The sequence below is a fragment of the Peromyscus californicus genome, unplaced genomic scaffold, assembly GCF_007827085.1.
Source record: "Peromyscus californicus insignis strain IS unplaced genomic scaffold, ASM782708v3 Scaffold_8__1_contigs__length_139910024, whole genome shotgun sequence".
Lineage (NCBI taxonomy): Eukaryota > Metazoa > Chordata > Mammalia > Rodentia > Cricetidae > Peromyscus > Peromyscus californicus.
Window position 1 is genome coordinate 87,722,583 of NW_026294606.1, and position 14,719 is coordinate 87,737,301.

General features: G+C 48.5%; 1 protein-coding gene across 7 annotated transcripts in view; it reads left to right on the top strand.

Annotated features, from left to right (window-relative positions):
- The window catches only part of Ankrd11 (ankyrin repeat domain containing 11), a 184,948-nt gene extending 170,445 nt beyond the window's left edge, over positions 1-14,503 (top strand). For 6 of the 7 annotated variants that reach the window (XM_052726991.1, XM_052726988.1, XM_052726987.1 and 3 more), the window contains 5 exons: positions 350-6,900; positions 9,323-9,421; positions 9,492-9,635; positions 11,867-11,959; positions 13,493-14,503. In XM_052726991.1, coding sequence (XP_052582951.1) covers positions 350-6,900; positions 9,323-9,421; positions 9,492-9,635; positions 11,867-11,959; positions 13,493-13,678 — 7,073 coding nt within the window. In that variant the 3' untranslated portion in view covers positions 13,679-14,503. The other variant, XM_052726993.1, reaches the window with a different exon arrangement.
- Positions 14,504-14,719: the final 216 nt, after the last annotated feature.

Genomic DNA, 14,719 nt, shown 5'->3' on the forward strand with positions numbered 1-14,719 from the left:
CCCTGCAGATTGTCACACAGGGTCTACAAGCCTCCTCAGGTGGCTGGCACCTTCAGGAACTTCCAGATACAGGAGTTCTGCCAGGGTGCCTCACTGCCAAGATGCCTGCACTCTGTCTGCTGAGATGCCAGCCTTGTCTCTCACAAAGCACTGTGGGTTCCTTCTGCCTTTGGTTGGCCTCAGATGTGACTAAAGTAAAGTGCTTCTTTAGAAGCAAAGCCAACCAGCCTCCCCTTCTGGGTGGCCATGCACTGGGAAGGCCTGTTCCTCCACAGCTAGAGAGCATTCTTAACTGATGCTAGTCAAATGATTCTGACCTGCCTGATAACTCCCTTCCTGTTCCCAACAGAGAGCTCTGAAGAGGAGGACGCCCCATCATTTGCACCTTCCAGCTCTGTTGATGGCAATAACACAGACTCTGAGTTTGAGAAAGGCCTCAAGCTTAAGGCTAAGAATCCAGAGCCCCAAAAAACTGTGACCCCTGTCAAGGATGAGTATGAGTTTGACGAAGATGATGAGCAGGACAGGGTTCCTCCAGTGGATGACAAGCACTTGCTGAAGAAAGACTATAGGAAAGAAACTAAATCAAACAGTTTCATTTCAATACCCAAAATGGAAGTTAAGAGTTACTCAAAAAACAACACACTTGCACCAAAGAAGGCAGCCCATCGCATCTTGTCAGATACTTCAGATGAAGAGGATGTGAGTGTTGCCATGGGGGCTGGAGAGAAACTGAGGTTGTCGGCACACACAATGCTGCCTAGTAGTAAGGCTAGAGAGTCTTCTAGTTCTAGGCAGCAGAAAGAAAAAAATAAATTGAAAAAGAAACGAAAGAAAGAAACAAAAGGCAAAGAAGTTCGGTTTGGAAAGAGGAATGACAAATTCTGTTCCTCCGGGTCAGAAAGTGAGTCCTCAGAGAGTGATGAGGATGACGGGGACTCTGTGGGGAGCTCAAGCTGCCTCAAGGGGTCCCCGCTGGTGCTGAAGGACCCCTCCCTATTCAGTTCACTGTCTGCCTCCTCCACCTCGTCTCATGGTAGTGCTGTGGCCCAGAAACACAGCTCTGGCCACACGGACCAGCACACTAAGCACTGGCGCACTGACAATTGGAAAGCCATTTCTTCCCCAGCCTGGTCTGAGGTCAGCTCTTTGTCAGACTCCTCAAGGACGGGACTGACCAGCGAGTCTGACTGCTCCTCTGAGGGCTCCAGTGTGGAATCTCTGAAGCCTACGAGGAGGAAGCAGGAACACCGTAAAAGGGGTGGCCTCCAGAGCATGCCACCTGAGAAGAGAAGCACCTTCCACCCCTGTACAGATGGAGCTGTCCCCAAGCTGGACAAGGAAGGGAAAGTAGTCAAAAAACACAAAACAAAACACAAACACAAAAACAAAGAGAAAGGACAATGTTCAGTCAGCCAAGAACTTAAATTGAAAAGCTTTACATACGAATATGAGGATTCCAAGCAAAAGTCAGATAAGGCCATCCTCTTAGATAACGACATTTCCACTGAAAATAAGTTAAAAGTATTGAAACACGACAGAGACCATTTTAAGAAAGAAGATAAACTTGGGAAGATGAAGCCAGAGGACAAAGAGTGGCTCTTTAAGGATGAGAAGGCACTAAAGAGAATCAAGGACGCCAACAAAGACATCAGCAGGTCTTTCCGGGAAGAAAAAGACCGCCCCAGTAAGGCAGAAAGGGAGAAGTCTACAAAGGAAAAGTCTCCCAAGGAGGAAAAACTGAGATTGTACAAAGAGGAAAGGAAGAAAAGGTCCAAAGACCGACCTTCCAAGGTAGAGAAGAAGAATGACATGAAAGAGGACAAGGTTTCCAAGGAGAAAGACAAGGCCTTCAAAGAGGATAAAGAAAAACTGAAAAAGGAAAAGGCATACAGGGAAGATGCTACTTTTGATGAATACTGTAACAAAAGTCAGTTTCTGGAGCATGAGGACACCAAGTTCAGCCTTTCTGATGACCAACAAGAGAGGTGGTTTTCTGACTTATCTGATTCCTCTTTTGATTTCAAAGGAGAGGACAGCTGGGACTCTCCAGTGACAGACTATAGAGACATTAAGAATGACTCGGTGGCCAAACTTATCCTGGAAACAGTCAAAGAAGACAATAAGGAAAAGAAGCGTGACAACAAAACCCGGGAAAAGCGAGACTTTAGAGACTCTTTCTTCCGAAAGAAAGACAGGGACTATCTAGACAAGAACTCTGAGAAGAGGAGAGACCAAACAGAAAAGCATAAAAGCATCCCCGGCTATCTCTCTGAGAAAGATAAGAAGAGGCGAGAGTCTGCTGAGGTAGCCCGGGACAGGAGGGATCCCCTAGAGGGCTCCCGGGAGCGGAGGGATGGGCGTATACGATCTGAAGAGGTCCATAGGGAGGACCTCAAGGAGTGTGGCTGTGAGAGCACTTTCAAGGACAAGTCAGACTGTGACTTCACTAAGAACCTGGAGCCCTGGGAACGGCCCCATGCAGCACGGGAAAAAGAGAAAAAGGATGTCCTAGAAAAGGAGAGGAAGGAAAAGGGCAGGGCAGACAAGTACAAAGACAAATCCGGTGAGAGAGACAGAAGTGAGAAGTCTATCCTGGAGAAGTGTCAGAAAGACAAAGAATTTGATAAATGTTTCAAAGAGAAGAAAGATGGCAAGGAAAAGCATAAAGACATACACAGCAAAGACAGAAAATCATCCCTCGACCAAATAAGAGAGAAAAAGGAGAAGATGTTCCCGAGCATCATCTCAGAAGACTTCTCAGAAAAAAAGGACGATAAAAAGGGAAAGGAGAAGAGCTGGTACATTGCAGACATATTCACAGATGAAAGTGAAGATGAGAAAGACGATTACATGGCCAGCAGCTTCAAGGTTGGAGAGGCCAGCGACATACAGAGAGTGGACAGCCTCCAGGAGAAGGAGGATGGAAGAGAACATCCCTCAGACAGACACAGAAAGTCCTCTTCTGACAGGCAGCACACAGAGAAGCCCAGAGACAAAGAGCCCAAGGAAAAGAAGAAGGACAGAGGAGTTGTGGAAGTAGGGAAGGACAAGAAGGAAAAGATCTTTGAGAAGCACAAAGAAAAGAAAGATAAAGAGTGTACAGAAAAGTACAAGGACAGGAAAGACAGAGCTTCTGTCGACTCTGCCCAAGAAAAGAAAAATAAACAGAAGCTCCCTGAAAAGGTGGAGAAAAAGCACTTTGCTGAAGACAAGGCCAAGAGTAAGCACAAGGAGAAGCCAGAGAAGGAACACTCCCGAGAAAGAAAGTCTTCACGAGGCCCTGAAATGGAGAAGAGCCTCCTGGAGAAGCTGGAGGAAGAGGCTCTGCATGACTACCGTGAAGACTCCAATGACAAGATCAGTGAAGTCTCCTCGGACAGCTTTGCTGACCATGGCCAGGAACCCAGCCTGAGCACACTTCTGGAGGTATCCTTTTCTGAGCCACCACCAGAGGACAAGGCCAGGGAGAGTACCTGCCTCTCAGAGAAGTTGAGGGAGAAGGAGAGGCACAGACATTCCTCCTCATCCTCTAAAAAAAGCCATGAGCGTGAGAGAGCCAAGAAGGAAAAGGCAGACAAGAAAGAGAAGAGTGAAGACTACAAGGACAGTAGCAGTGGCACCAGGAAGGACTCCAGCCAATATGAGAAGGACTTCTTAGATACAGACGCTTACGGGGTTGCTTATACCACAAAAGCTGACATCGAGGAGGAGCTCGATAAAGCCATTGAGTTGTTTTCTTCAGAAAAGAAAGAAAGAAATGATTCTGAAAGAGAACCTGCAAAGAAGATAGAAAAGGAACTAAAGCCGTATGGGTCAAGTACCGTCAGCATCCTCAAAGAGAAGAAGAAGAGAGAGAAGCATAGGGAAAAGTGGAGAGACGAGAAGGAGAGACACAGGGACAAGCATGTAGACGGGTTCCTGAGACACCACAAGGATGAGCCAAAGCCTGCAGCCAAAGAGAAGGACAACCCTCCCAACTCCTTTAAGGAGAAGTCCAGGGACGAAAGCCTGAAGCTCAGTGAGACCAAGCTGAAGGAGAAGTTGAAGGAGAACACAGAGCGAGAAAAGGGCGACCCCTTGAAGATGAGCAATGGGAATGACAAGCTCCTGCCATCTAGAGACTCAAGCAAGAAAGACATCAGGCCCCGCGAGAAGCTCCTGGGAGATGGTGACCTCATGATGACAAGTTTTGAAAGGATGCTCTCCCAGAAAGATCTTGAGATTGAGGAGCGGCACAAGCGGCACAAGGAGCGCATGAAGCAGATGGAGAAGATGCGGCATAGGTCTGGAGACCCCAAGCTCAAAGAGAAGAAGCCCACCGACGATGGGCGCAAAAAGAGCCTGGACCTTCCTTCCAAGAAAGCTCTGGGCCTAGACCCTCCTTCTAAAGACAAAAAGCTCAAGGAGTCAGCTCCTATGCTGCCCACTGGTGAAAACAAGCCACACTCTGGACTGGGTACAGAGTCCAAAGACTGGCTAGCTGGGCAAGGGCAACCCTTGAAGGAGGTTCTACCTGCTTCACCCCGGACTGAGCAGGGCAGACCCACTGGGGTACCAACCCCCACCTCAGTGGTGTCTTGCCCCAGCTATGAGGAGGTGATGCACACACCCAGGACCCCATCCTGCAGTGCTGATGATTACCCTGACCTGGTGTTTGACTGCACTGACTCCCAACATTCAATGCCTGTCTCCACCACATCCACCAGCGCCTGCTCTCCACCCTTTTTTGACAGGTTCTCTGTGGCTTCCAGTGTGGTTTCAGAAAACCCAAGCCAGACGCCTACAAGGCCTGTCTCCACAAACCTGTATCGCTCAATCTCTGTGGATATCAGAAGGACACCCGAAGAAGAATTCAGTGTTGGGGACAAGCTGTTCAGGCAGCAGAGTGTTCCTGCAGCCTCTAGTTTTGATTCCCCGGTACAGCACTTACTGGAAGAAAAGGCTCCTCTGCCACCCGTTCCTGCAGAGAAGTTTGCCTGCCTGTCCCCTGGGTACTATTCCCCAGACTATGGTATCCCCTCGCCTAAGGTGGACACATTGCACTGTCCACCAACAGCTGTGGTCAGTGCCACACCACCCCCAGATAGCGTCTTCTCCAGCCTACCAGCAAAGTCTTCCCCTTCCCCAAGAGGTGAACTGTTGACCCCAGCCATTGAGGGGACCCTGCCCCCAGATCTAGGCCTACCTCTGGATGCCACAGAGGACCAGCAGGCCACAGCTGCCATTCTTCCCCCAGAGCCTAGCTACCTGGAACCCCTGGATGAGGGCCCCTTCAGCACGGTTATTACTGAGGAACCTGTTGAGTGGACACACACTGCTGCTGAGCAGGCCCTTTCTTCCACCCTTATTGCTAGTGCCTCAGAAAACCCTGTCAGCTGGCCTGTGGGCTCTGAACTTCTGCTAAAGTCTCCACAGAGGTTTGCAGAGTCCCCAAAACATTTCTGCCCTGGAGAGTCCCTCCACTCCACCACCCCAGGGCCCTTCAGTGCTGCAGAGCCCACGTACCCTGTCTCTCCAGTCTCTTACCCTTTGCCAGCTCCTGAGTCAGGCTTAGAGGAAGTCAAAGATGGTGGGACAGGAGCAGTCCCAGTGGCCATCTCTGCTGCAGAAGGGGCTGCTCCTTACGCTGCTCCCACCAGGCTGGAGTCCTTCTTCAGCAACTGTAAATCACTCCCAGATGCACCCCTGGACACAGCCCCTGAGCCTACATGTGTTGCTACTGTGGCTCAGGTAGAGGCTCTGGGACCCTTAGAGAGTGGCTTCCTAGACAGCAATCATGGTATATCTGCCCTCAGCCAGGTAGAACCAGTGCCGTGGCACGAAGCTTTTACCAACCCTGAGGATGACCTCGACCTAGGGCCTTTCTCACTGCCAGAGCTCCCTCTCCAGGCCAAAGATGCTTCAGATGTTGAGGCAGAAGCTGTGGAGGGCAGTCCTGCTCCTCCAGTAGAAAGCTCTCCAGGCCCTCCTCCTGGGGTCCTCAGCAGTGGGGAGGCCTCTGCCTCAGCAGCTGAGGACCAACCAGCCCCGCCTCCTGAAGAATCATCGCCTCAGCTCTCCACTGAGCCGGAGCCCTCAGAGGAGCCAAAGTTGGATGTAGTTCTAGAAGCTACAGTGGAAACAGAGGTCCTTGCAGATGACGGTGCCCCTGAAGCTTCAGTCTCCAATTTGGTGCCGGCACCCAGTCCCCCTGAACAGCATCCCCTGGGAGGTGGTGATGAAGAGACTGAAACTGAAGACCCTTCTTCTGCTCCCTGCTGTGCACCTGATGGTCCCACCACAGATAGCTTGACACAGGCACACAGTGCAGAGGCCACCTGTGGTGTGGCTGTAGCTGAAGGGTCCCCAGGCAACATTCAGCCAGAGGCTACAGACCCAGAGCCCAAACCTATAGCCGAAGTCCCCAAGGCTCCCAAGGTGGAAGAAGTTCCTCAGCGCATGACCAGGAACCGTGCCCAGATGCTGGCAAGCCAGAGCAAGCAGAGCATACCCCCAACAGAGAAGGATCCATTGCCTGCCCCAACCTCTAGAGCCAAGGGCCGTGCCTCTGAGGAGGAAGATGCCCAGGCCCAGCACCCTCGCAAGCGCCGCTTCCAACGTTCTAGTCAGCAGCTGCAGCAGCAGCTGAACACATCCACACAGCAGACTCGGGAGGTCATTCAGCAGACGCTGGCCGCCATTGTGGATGCCATAAAGCTGGATGCCATTGAGCCCTACCACAGCGATAGGTCCAACCCATACTTTGAGTACCTTCAGATCAGAAAGAAGATTGAAGAGAAACGCAAGATCCTCTGCTGCATCACTCCACAGGCACCCCAGTGTTATGCGGAATATGTTACCTACACGGGGTCCTACCTCTTGGATGGCAAGCCACTCAGCAAGCTGCACATCCCTGTGGTGAGTGCCATGGGATCTGTGTGTGCACAAGCACCAGGCAATAAGTAGGGCAACAAGGTACTGACGAGCAGAGGCCTTTGGGGCTATTTTGGCACCTTTGTGGTCAGGAGAGGCACTAGCATTTTATTATTATTATTATTATTATTATTATTATTATTATTTGGTTTTTCAAGACAGGGTTTCTCTGTAGCTTTGGAGCCTGTCCTGGAACTCAGGCTGGCCTTGAACTCACAGAGATCCGCCTGGCTCTGCCTCCCGAGTGCTGGGATTAAAAAAGTGTGCACCAGCATTCTTGGTTGTCATTTGTGAGGGTCAGCACCTCTACCTCACTAGCCCTGTATTATACGTACCCACCTCCAACCCATCTGTACAGTGGCTGTGTGGATCAAGGCCCTGATCCCAGTGCTGTACACCCCTCTAACAACGAAGGACCTCAGCTTATCTCCCTCTGTATTCCCACCTTCACTCATGGAACTTGAGTCTCACTGGGACCCTGAAGCCTCCCCTCCTTTATTCTTCATTGGCATTCTAAGACATCTGTGGCTACTGTTCTGCCCGACGGGGCCATCTTTGCCTCATTCCCATGTGTCCCTTCAGTGGTCCTCTTGTAGCACATCCCACTTGGCCATGCAGATAGCTTTGACATCGGGCTTCAGAACTGGCCTTTTTTTCCACACATGCTGCTTTCCTAACTTCAGGATCTTCTTCATAAAAGCCAAAGGGAGGTCATTTTTAACCTCACTACTTACCTACAAGCAGTTTCCTTCTCTACAGAGCTGGCTTTTGTAGCCAGCTCCCTTGTTTGCTACTCCCTAACTTGGATGGACTCACCATTGTGCTACAACATAAGTCTGTCTAAATGAGCATGAGGCCTGGAAGGAATTGTAGTCTTAAGGGAAGGACCATGCTGGCCCCACAGCAGTATCCTTTTTCTAATGGACAGGTTCAGAGGAGTATTAATCATCCCTGTGCTCAGTTTTCCACAAGTCAGTGCTCCATTGGGAACCTCATACTGGAGGCTAGGTTTACTTAGAGGTGTGACAAGTGAGGCCTGCTGAAATTTCAAGGTCATTCTCTGCTCTAGTTTTGTTGTTTATTTGTGTGTGCACAGCACAACGCACACATGGAAGTCAGAACAGCTACTGGGAGTTAGTTATTGAACCCAATCTATTGGGGTTGGTAGTATGTGCCTTTACCTGCCGAGCCTTCTATTGGGGTTGGTAGTATGTGCCTTTACCTGCCGAGCCATCTTGCTGGCCCCTAAGATTTAGTTTATAACTAAAAAAGTTCAAACCTCAAAGCAGCACAGAATTTATACTAGTTGTTATGGCCAGTCACAGATTTATTCCTGGATGGGTTTGTGACCCTTCCCAAGAGTACTTACAAGGCATGCTGATCATTGTCTGGTGTGCTTTGGTTAGATTCCTACTACATAGACATGAGTCTTTGTGTCACATACTTGATCACTGGAGGTGGACCTGAAACATGAGGTGAGGCTGCTAGCCAAGCCTCCCTACTGAGAAGTTTTTGCCTGCCTTTTGTAGTTCACCTTATCTTAGTGGAAAGGCTATGAGACCATGTTCAAGTCTTCTCGATGGATTTCACCCCAACAGTTACTCTGTAGCTTTCCTTGTTGTCAGGGCTTTTCTCTAATGATGGAGTTCTGCCATCAGGAAAAGTTGTTAGCCTCACAGTTTGCTTTGTGGTACAGAAAGCCCTAGCCTTTTGCTTATCTTTTGAGCTTCCACCTTCCTGGCTCACAAGGGACTATATTTGGTGCCCCAACCCAGCCCTGCCACCACTGCTGCATGCTCCTCCTTTGGTTTACAGTGATAAGAGCCAATAAAATTTGGTTGCCTAGGGCCCTGTACACACCACACCTACTTCTTTGTCTGCTTTGGAAGTCTGACTCCACACTAACCTAACTTCTAGTCAGCACCACAGAAGTCTGTCTTCTGCTCCTCATTATCTTTGGTGTTACTTATTTGCTCACCCTGTGATACACAGTGCTTACAATATGATATGTTGTCAACAGACCAGAGCCTCTTCCATAGGGATGAGGGTGGGTTCTGCTCAGTGCAGACAAGTGTGGTTGTCTAATGCCCTACGCCACCCTTGGCAGGTATCCAGGATTCTACATGCACTTCTATTGCATGCACTCTATTCACTCTCAAAATTCCACATTCCCACTGCGCTCCTTTTGGTATAGGTGGGTACACTGACTTCTTCCTTGCACAAGGAACTACAGACCCTAGATGTTCTTTGCCCTGCCTTTTCTGTCACTATTCATAGGGTAGAGTTCACAAGCAGCTCTTCAGTGTTGCTTCCAGGTAAGCATCTGGTATCTAAACAGGTTTCTGGGTTGGGGTGCTAGGCTGGATCATGTCTAAATTTTAAGTATGCTTTTCCCTTACATCTGCAGATAGCACCCCCTCCCTCCCTGGCAGAGCCCCTGAAGGAGCTGTTCAAGCAGCAAGAGGCTGTGCGGGGTAAGCTGCGCCTGCAGCACAGCATAGAAAGGGTAAGTGGAGCCTTGGGCAAGGGGCCTGGTGTCAATGACTTGGAGCTCACCTGTTCCTCTCCTTCCTCAGGAGAAGCTGATTGTGTCCTGTGAGCAAGAGATCCTTCGGGTTCACTGCCGGGCAGCCAGGACCATTGCCAACCAGGCAGTACCATTCAGTGCATGCACAATGCTGCTAGACTCTGAGGTCTATAACATGCCTCTGGAAAGCCAGGTCAGTAGCACTTACCTGGTGTAGGTTCCAGCTTTCACCACTACCACCCCCAGACTCACTCTGCATACTCAAGCCTCTGCCCTGCATCTGGACTGCAGCTTCCCTGCTCACAACATGCTTTGGGACCCAAGATCCTAACCCCAGGTTACCTCGAAGGCACGGGAGTGTTGTGGATAAGGCCCTCAAGCCTTTGGTATATTTCAGTCTCTTACAGTTTCTAAGTTCCTCTGGGGCACCTGTGTACATGAGTAGGATGAGCAGCACCCTCTCACTCTCACAGGCTGCAGGGGTGATTGATGTCAGTCTGTTTAAATTTGTAGCCCCATCTACAGCTAAGGGGTGACCAGAGCTGCTGTGTTAGTGGCCATAATGGGTCAAGGGTAATTGCAGCAACAAAACATTGGGACTTCAGGCCAAGTGTTCCTGTGAGGCTACAGAAGCCTAGACAAGCTTCTTAGCTGGTTTTATCTGGGGTAGTTGGAGCCACAGGGCCTGGAAGCATTTAGGCAACAGCCCCTCTACACTACCCACCAAAGCAGCATTCCAAAACCTTAACTGCATTCCTGCTCTAACCTGTCACTGAGCACACTCCTACTACCTCCCTTTAATCCTAATTAATCTTTTAAATTTAATGTTTTGTATTTTGTGGGCGAGTATGTGCATGTATATGTGTGGTACTTTCAAAAGTTGGGATTAAACTCAGGTATCAGTCTTGGTTGGCAGCAAGCACCTTTACCCACTAAGCCATTTCACTGGCTCTCTAGGATCTTTTGATGTTCTGTATTTGTGACTCAGATCCAGCAGATACTACATGTTCTTTAGCTCCTCTCTGTCACCTTTTCCTATTCTCTATCATTTCAGATCCTATGTCTCCTATACATAATTGCCCTAAACCCATTCTGGGGTTGTGTTTTGTCACACACTTCTCTCTGTCCTCTGGACAGTCTCATATCAGACTTATTTCTGGGCTGTGTCCCCCTGCTCAGCGTGCAGCTGTCTGTAATCTCTTCCCTCTTGGCTGTTGAGACCTTGGTGATTGATGTGTCCGTGCTTTTACAACAGGAGCTCTAGAGGCCTCTTGCCATGTACCTAATGATTGAGTGGACTTGGGTTAAGATCTTTTTTTCAGTCCATTAACATTCTTATACTTGGAGAAAAGGGACACACATACTTTCCCCACTTTGCACAGGTTAACAACAGATGCTCTTTCTAGAGACAGAGTCTCATGTAGTGTAGGCTGACTTTGAACTCCTGTCCTACCTCTGTCTCCTAAGTGCTGGGATTGCAGGTGTGTACCACCATGCCTAGCACAAAAGATATTCTGCAGTTGTCACCAAACTGGGCCAGATGATTGTTTGAGAATTTTGTTTAAATACAAAATCCCTGTACTTTTCAAGTATGCTTTTGAAGGTAAAAGACATGATCTCTGCCTGATTCCTCTTGCTGATGCATATTGGCTATTGGATAACACTTGGGCCACAGGAGGTCATGGATCAACTGAGAACTCTTTAACTTGCCTTGCCCCCCTGGCATTCAGGGATGTAGGCCAACTATGTCAGAGCAGTCTGTTTTGCTACAGCCATTCCAGCTCCAGGTTTTCCCCCTTTGTGAGGCAACATAAAACTTGGTTCTTGTTTGCAGAGTAGTCTGTCATAATACAGCCAAGGTTATGTGTAATGAAAATGAAGTGAGGATCTACTTCAAGCTCGGACTCCACACAGAGGGAAAGCCAGTAAGGAAGCTTTTCCCAGTCTACAGAAGACCCTCAGTTCCCACTTCAGGCTTCTCAACTATCCTTTTCAAAGCAGAAAAATTACTTTTAGCTTCTAAAAAGGAATAAATTAAAATATATGTCATTGCTAGTTTAATGTGACCCTGTAGTCTTAAACCAAAATAATGGAGGGCACAGTTTATATGAGGCCTTGATCTCTGCCCGCCCCCCCCAATACACCAAGTTCCTGCATAGGAAACTGGTTCCACTCAACCCTATCCTGTACATCCCTGCCAAGTATTGACTGCCCTATCACTTGGTAGATCAAAAGCTGAGTCTATGGCCACCAGTGCCAAGGAATACTTTTCCTCAAGGGCAAGATAAAATGGTTGAAACATGTACTGCTAAGATGAGGTTACCCTTGTGTTCTCTGATGGGAAAAGGACTGAACCATCAAATGTTTTTACCCTCCTCATGGCCTCCAAGAGCTTTTGTGAAGATCCCTGTTTGGTTTCTACAGGGTGATGAAAACAAGTCTGTGCGAGATCGCTTCAATGCCCGACAATTCATCTCTTGGCTGCAGGATGTAGATGACAAGTATGACCGCATGAAGGTGAGTTCTTCTAGTGTCAGATTGCTCTGAGCAAGGAAGCCGTTCTTCTACTAGGCATGATCACAAGAGATGCTTTTGCAAGTTCCCACACCACTGCTGCTTTCAGGGAGCACGGTCTTAGGTCTGTTGTCTCTTCAGTGTCTTCCCTTCTGTCCAGGTGAAAGGAGCAGCTCTTGACAGGACCTAACCTGAACCCTCATAAGAGGTCACAACATAACCTTCTACACTTGCAGTACTGGCTAGTGCAGCAGATCAGTAAGGAAGAAGCAAATCCCCACCTGTAGCTGCTAGAGCCAAACAGGGTACCATGAGATTCCAGCATGCCAGTCACAAAATGAGAAGTTGATGCCTCTCCTTTATGTGGTTTCCCCATAAATATTGCTCTTATGCAGAAAAGGGGAGCAACCCAGAGTCTCCTGATTGCTGCCGTCAAATGCATATTGTTGACAATAAGATGTCAGAGACAGCATATCATAGCAGTTCATTCAAAGGTGCCAAGAAGACCTTGGGAGAATCACAAGCCCTGTGGTACCTGAGGTGCAGGGTATTTACAGAGCGTGGGCCTGAGGCATTTTTCTCATGAGCGTCTACTCCCATCTCTCTCATTCTATCCTAGAGTCCCCTCTAGGTCCCTAGACATCTCATCCTGATATGTAATGTTGCCCAGAAGACCTAGGAGAGACTATGAGAAGAGGAATGGGCTTTTAACCTAACATATTAAAATTTGACTGTGTACACTGAAAATTTCGTTACTTAATTGATAATAAAGAAAACAGTTCTAACAGTCCTGGAAGGAGATAAAATGGTCAAATCTTGGTGAAAAGATACTCAGTGTTAATTTGTTTTAGAACCAAAAAGTGAATGGGATTCTTCATTCAGAAGACTATGCAAGGCTGGATTGGAGGAGGCTGCCTGGCTCCCTGTAGTATGGGAGATATGCCACCTAGTTTTCATTGAGTACATCATACGCCTAAATTAGCAGTTTAAATGACTTTAGTCGTTTAAAACTTTAAGGATATGCCAGGTGGCGGTGGCACACCCCTTTAATCCCAGCACTCGGGAGGGAGAGCCAGGCCTCTGTGAGTTCGAGGCCAGCCTGGTCTACAGAGTGAGATCCAGGACAGGTACCAAAACTACACGGAGAAACCCTGTCTCCAAAAACAAAAACAAAACAACAACAACAAACTTCAAGGATATGAGCAATCCTTGTGTTCATTGAGATAATCCAATCAACTGGACACCCAAAGCTGTCCTTCATTAACCAGAGTCAGCCACATAACGGTGTCAAGCTGTATGCCCCTGGGCCATGTTTAAAATTATTTATTTGGTCCCAAACATGTCCCTACTATATCCAGGTCCCTTATGTACGTCTTTAAATTGGCATTTCTAGTATGAACACAAAACTATAAAATGGGATAATCCAGGTTCTGTGCTAAAACCAAGGGTGGGTATGCAATCCTGTGCTGAATGAAACCTAGAGGCAGTGGTGGAAACCGGGGGCTGGCCATTCCTCTCACCTTGTGTGTCCCACAGACATGTTTGCTGATGCGGCAGCAGCATGAGGCTGCAGCCCTCAATGCTGTGCAAAGGATGGAGTGGCAGCTGAAGGCCCAAGAGCTGGACCCTGCTGGGCACAAGTCCCTGTGTGTAAATGAGGTGCCATCCTTCTACGTGCCCATGGTTGACGTCAATGATGACTTCGTACTATTGCCAGCATGACATTTAGAGGAAGGTCACAGGACACAAACAAGGGCCATATAGGTCGCCCAGTGCTGCCGATGAGTCCAGGCAGCGGAGGAGGGAGCACCACGTTCATCAAGTGGGAGAGGCCCAGAGACTGCACCTGGCCACTCGTCTCCCGCTTCAGATGCCAGTGAGGCAGAATGCATCTCTTTTTACCAGTTGCTGTGGGGAGCACGAGGCCCAGACACTGCAGAGCTTTGCCAGCCTTGGGACTAGGAGACCATGGCCACAAACAAGGTGGCTCTGTCTCAGCCATGCCCTCTGGTTTTCTTCCAGCCAACAACAGGGCACTTGAGGAGTCGCAGAACAGAGTGTGTTTTTTAATTCCTCGTTCCATTCTGATCAACTAATGGAAAATAAGACTAAAGCGTCCACCTCGCATAAGCAGTGACCTCCAGGTCAAAGAGGCAGGAAAGTGCTGTCCCGCCATGGTCCCTGGGACAGGCTTGGACACTGGTGCCGGCAAGGGTCCGGCTGCCGCCTGCCTGAACACAGGGACATAGCCAGGACTCTCCAATAGTGTTTTTAATGGAGTCAAATCCACGTGGTTTGTATATTTTTTCCTTTAATCTTGGGCATTTTGTTTCTCTTTCTGAGAACGTAACTTGAAACACTACAGAGCCAATAATCCTATAGAGTGTATCCGCAAACTTGTACAGTTTTATATACATTCACAATGTACTTTTGCTGCCTTCTAGATAATTTATTTTGCAACACATTACTGCACAGTTGTAAATAACTTATGTACTGTAACATCACTTTCAGTTATGTGTAAAGAAATAAATAAATTAATTAAAATGCTCTTTGTACATGCAACGTCCCTTCAGGTAGCAGGATCCTTCCTAGGAGGTGCCGGTGTATTAACGTATAAAAGTACTTGGGCTTCAGACAGCTTGAAAGTAAGAGCCTGTGCTTGCAACTGCATAGTTAATCCTGTGTTCCAGGTAGAGGGACAAAGCTAAAGCAGGGGTCAGCCTTGTCTGCCAATGTTAGCATGTAAGAAAAGGGTAAACACCC